At 60.8% G+C, this 4,720-nt stretch overlaps 1 protein-coding gene across 1 annotated transcript in view; it reads left to right on the top strand.

Annotated features, from left to right (window-relative positions):
* Positions 1–4,720, top strand: part of HMCN2 (hemicentin 2) — a 139,122-nt gene that overhangs the window by 15,177 nt on the left and 119,225 nt on the right. The window contains 3 exon segments of the mRNA XM_014532199.1: positions 874–1,018; positions 1,551–1,672; positions 4,106–4,378. Of these exon segments, the coding sequence (XP_014387685.1) occupies positions 874–1,018; positions 1,551–1,672; positions 4,106–4,378 (540 nt within the window).

Genomic DNA, 4,720 nt, shown 5'->3' with positions numbered 1-4,720 from the left:
GGGGGGGGGAGCTGGCTGCTTTGCACACAGCTGAGGACGTGGCTGGATGGTCCGGCATCCCTATCCCCTGGGACGTGGCAGGCAGCCTGCAGCATGATGTCACCGCCGCCCTCCCACCCCGGCTCTGTGCTCAGAGGAGGTCTGGCACATTGTCAGCCCTCACAGCATCTCCGGTGGGGACGCGGAGGGGGCAGCACAGGGCTGAGCGCATGCCCATCACCCGCGAGGCATGGGCGCCGCCAGGGACCCTGCGGGGTGGTTCTCAGACGTCCATTGAAGTAACTCCAATAGCCAAGGAGAGAATGTGTCACCCCCAAGACCAGGGTCAGGCGAGGGGGGCAGTGGTGTCTGCTGAGGGCCCCCAGGGGCTCATCACAAGCTGTGAGATTTCATTGAAGTCTCTTATTTTATCTCAAAAATGCGTGTGAATTTTGCCTTTGCAGCCCTGCTCCAACTATGCTTATTTTTGAATAAAAAAGGCTCCCCTCCAATATCTTTGGGGAGAACTGACCCTCCAGGCAGATGAGCAGTTGACGCCCCACCCCCACCCCTGGGGCGCCCTGTCTGGTCTCAGGCCTGATACAGTTGAGAGAATGGGGCACAGACTGGCCCATTGCAGCCAGTGTGTCACAAACCATAAGAACCAACAGAGCTTTCGTGGGCGGAGCTTGCCATGCGCTTCCCACGCACCACGTCGCGCCAACTCCTCAGGACAGCACGACGGTGCTGTGATCAGCCCCACTTTACAGAGGCGGAGACTGAGGCTTGGAGAGGCCTCTGCTCCTGGCTCCTCCCTGTGGGTGTGTGGCTGGGCGTAGGGCGGGCAGCTGTGGGGAGCAGGGCGGCCTGCTGAGCGCTGGTCCTTGCCTGCAGGCGGGCCCCTGGTCAGCATGCCCCCCCGGATCCACGGCTACCTGCACCAGCCCCTGCTGGTCTCCTGCTCGGTGCACAGCGCCCTCCCCTTCCGGCTGCAGCTGCGGCGGCATGGAGCCAGGCTGGGCGAGGAGCGGCACCTGCAGTGAGTGGCCCGCGGCCAGCCCGTGGTCCTCAGCCACTGGGCTCCTGGGGTCCCGATGCCCTCGGGGAGCTGAGGGGAGTGGGTGGCAGGAGAGGGACCTGGGGCTCGGTCATATTGTCCTCCAGGGCAGCCCAGCCGGGCACCTCTCAGTGGGGCCAGGGATGGGGGAGGGTAGCCCCCGAGGTTCCCGCCACTGCTGGGCCATCACGGGGCTTCCTTCGCTTGCAGAAAACTCAACCCGTGCAGGGCCTTGCTCCACGGGGCCAGGGCAGGAAAGACTCTCCCCTTTATGGATGGAAGTCCAGAGCTCAGAGAGGGGCAGGGACTTGCGCAGAGCCACACAGTATCCTGTGGAATTTGCATGTCCTTGGCTGCCTGCCTCCTCTTATCAGGCCTCCAAGAGGATTTGCCCGCGCCCCCCCCCCCCCCCGGGGCAGGGTTCAGAGGAACGGAGCCCCAGAGGGTGGGGGAGGCGGGGGACCCTGGCTGGGGGCAGTGTGACAGTGTGTGCCCGCCTGTCGTGTGTTCGCAGGGAGTCGGGGAACAGCAGCTGGGAGATCCCGCGGGCCTCCAAGGCCGAGGAAGGCACGTACGAGTGCACAGCGGTCAGCGGGGCTGGGACCGGACGGGCGCAGGCCCTGGTCATCGTCACAGGTCTGTCCCTCTGGGTCTCTCCTCCCCACCCCCTTGCTGACTTTTCCCTCTAGGATTTCCGTCCAGGGAGTCTCCGTCCGTGGGGGAGCGTGCCAGCCAGCTGCTGGGGACTGTCCATCACCAAGTCTGGCTGCCGCTGCCCCCTGCCTGCTGCCCACTGGCCCCGCTGGGGCTGCCTCACCCCGGATGGCCCGGATGGCGGGTCTCAGTTGGAGAGAGGTTGGGAACCTCGGCTCTGGCCGCGCTCCCCCTGCCCAGCCTTCCTCCCACCCCTGATTGCTTGGTCTGGCCTTTGGGACTTGCCGGCCCCCAGACCTTTCCGGGGCCACCGTCCATCTTGCAGCCCCGACATCTGTGCCTCCACATCCCCACGGAATGGCACCATTCAGCACAGGAAGGTTGGAAATGCCACCGACCATCTCAACAGGAAATTGGTTTTATTTATTTTTTAAATTATTTTTTAAAAATAAAATTTTATTGATGTCAGAGAGGAAGGGAGAGGAAGAGAGAGAGAGAGAGAGAGAGAGACATCAATGATGAGAGAGAATCATTGATTGGCTGCCTCCTGCACGTCCCCCACTGGGGATCGAGCCCTTAACCCGGGCATGTGCTGTTGACCGGAATCGAACCCGGGACCCTTCAGTCCGCAGGCTGACGCTCTATGCACAGAGGCAAACCGGCTACGGCTGGCTGGCTTTATTTTCTAAACTGTGAACCCCAGCTCTCGGGAAGAGAAGGGAAGGAGCCAGACAGCATGGAGAGCGAGGCCTTCTGCACCCTCGGATCTTACACAAAGCGGGGCTTCCCGGAGGAAGACTGGGAAACAGGCAGCGGGGTGGAGCGGCCTGGCGCCCTCCCAGAGGCGCCCTCCGGAGCGAGCGCGTTGACTTGCTTCCTTTCAGACCTTGATCTGCGCGCGCGTTTCAACGAAAATGGGAGAATAGTGTACATACAACAACCCGAGCTGTTATCACCTCGCAGTAGAGCATGTGAGCACACATGCTTAGGGCGGGAATTAACAAAAATTTGCTTTTTCTAAATGATGGTGAGCAAAGAGAAGTAGAACGGCGTCAGGAAACTTGTCCGCCCGTTACTGAGGGTTCGCAGTGGCTCCCCGTTTTCCGTACCTGCTCTCTCTCCTCTCGGCTAAACTATGTTAAACTCAAACTCAGGGCTTCGACTTTCAAGTCCCCGTCACTGTCTAATGCACTACAGTCAGCGTCTGCTGCTGGCCTCCCCCGCAACACACAGGTGCCCCCGTCTGCACGCTGGCATATCGGGGTGCATCGGCATGATGCATTGGTGTGAATTTATTTAAAGAGAAATTCATGGCCGCGTTCATCTTGTAACCAGACAGTCAGTGGGTCTGCGCTGCCTGTCACTGCGTGAGCCAATCCAGCAGAGACAGGGTTGAGTCATTATGAGTGTTTATTCAATCCTGCCGGCAGACATCTGCTCCGCCCCCCACCATAAGCCAGCTGCTCATATTGGGTAGAAGGACAGCGATGACATGGGGAAGTAGCCAAAGGGTGTGCCAAGTGGGCAGTTTACAGGTCATGGGGGCTGGAGACCTGCAAAGGCCTGTGGGCATGCAAAGGCTGGGGGTCTTCAAAGGGCTGGCGGCTCTGGCTTCTGTAACAAGGTTTGCTATCTCCCCATGACAACAGGCAGGTCCCGGATGGGGAGGAGGTGAGCCCCCAGGTCCCCTGTGGAACCCCCAGCCAGGCTGGAAGGTGCCTTCTTGAATCAGAACAGAGCAATCGCGGTTCACAGAGCATGAGTGATATTTCCTCCAGTTCTAGCTGGTCCCCAGGATTCCATTTCTGCCCCTGCCAGCTGCGGAGGCCCGAGGCTCCACCTGCCTGGATGTCGTGGTCATTGGCACATGTGGCCTGTGTGGATCTAGCGGCCCCCCTGCAGGTTCTCAGGCCCACGCCCCTGGTTAGCGGGTCTCTAATCTCGCCACTTCTTGTGGCTTCTTCTTGGCGAGACGGCCGTTTTCTTTGCTCTCCCGTCTCTGGGGCAGAGGCCTCCTTCCTACATTTGTGTGTAATAATAGCCCCGCTGTTTGCACAGAGCGTGGCTTTTACTCATTAATCTTTCCCTCCTGAGGGTTCGTTTGAAACCCAAGCTTTATTCCCAAGGGTGCAAATATTGGCTCAAAGCGTAGCTTTTGTTAGACACCGCAGTTGGCTGCCGGGAGCAGAGCGCGCACTCGCCACGCAGCCCTCGGTGTGTGTGTGATGGCGACAGGGAATGCGCCCTCCCCGGGTGGCACCGTCCCGATGGTGAGCAGACGCCCGTTAACCTCCCTGCTGGCCGAAGTCTCCTGAGGGCCACGGTGCTGGGTTCTGGCATCGGGACCCCACGGGGACCAGCAGGCTGTCCTCCCGAGTCAGCCCCGGTGAACCTCCCATGCGTGTGTCCTTGCAGACCCTCCGCCACAGCTGGTCCCGGCGCCCAACGTGACCGTGTCCCCAGGGGAGACGGCCACCCTGTCCTGCTGGGTTCTGGGAGAGGCCCCCCACAACCTGACGTGGGTGCGGGACTGGCGGGTCCTGCCGGCCTCCACGGGCAGAGTCAGGCAGCTGGACGACCTGTCCCTGGAGGTCAGCGCCGTCGTCCCCAGCGACGGCGGGCGGTACCAGTGCATAGCCAGCAACGCCAACGGGGTCACGAGGGCATCCGCCTGGCTCCTGGTGCGAGGTGAGGCTCTTCCCACGTGGCTGTCCTCCCAGTTCCACACACTACCCAGTCTTTACCCCCAAAGCCCTTCCCTCTGTCCCTCCGTCCCTCCATCCCTCCGCCCCTCCGCCCCTCCCTGTGCCCAGACATGGCCTCTGGCAGGCAACCTCAACCCTCCCCGTTTTCTGAACCTTCAGAGAAAGGAGTCTGAGCCTCGTAGCTTATGCCTAGTGGTTCTCACTCGTGGGAAGTTCATCCTCTTATCTAACCTAAATTCCTACTGCTGTAAGCCAAGCCGATTTCATTGTGTCCTGACCTTTTCCAGAGCCATTGAGCACCTGCCTTGCCACTCACCACCCCCTG

This window comes from Myotis brandtii, unplaced genomic scaffold, assembly GCF_000412655.1.
Source record: "Myotis brandtii unplaced genomic scaffold, ASM41265v1 scaffold855, whole genome shotgun sequence".
Lineage (NCBI taxonomy): Eukaryota > Metazoa > Chordata > Mammalia > Chiroptera > Vespertilionidae > Myotis > Myotis brandtii.
Note: the sequence above shows the minus strand (reverse complement) of the source record. Positions and strands in the feature narration are given on the sequence as shown.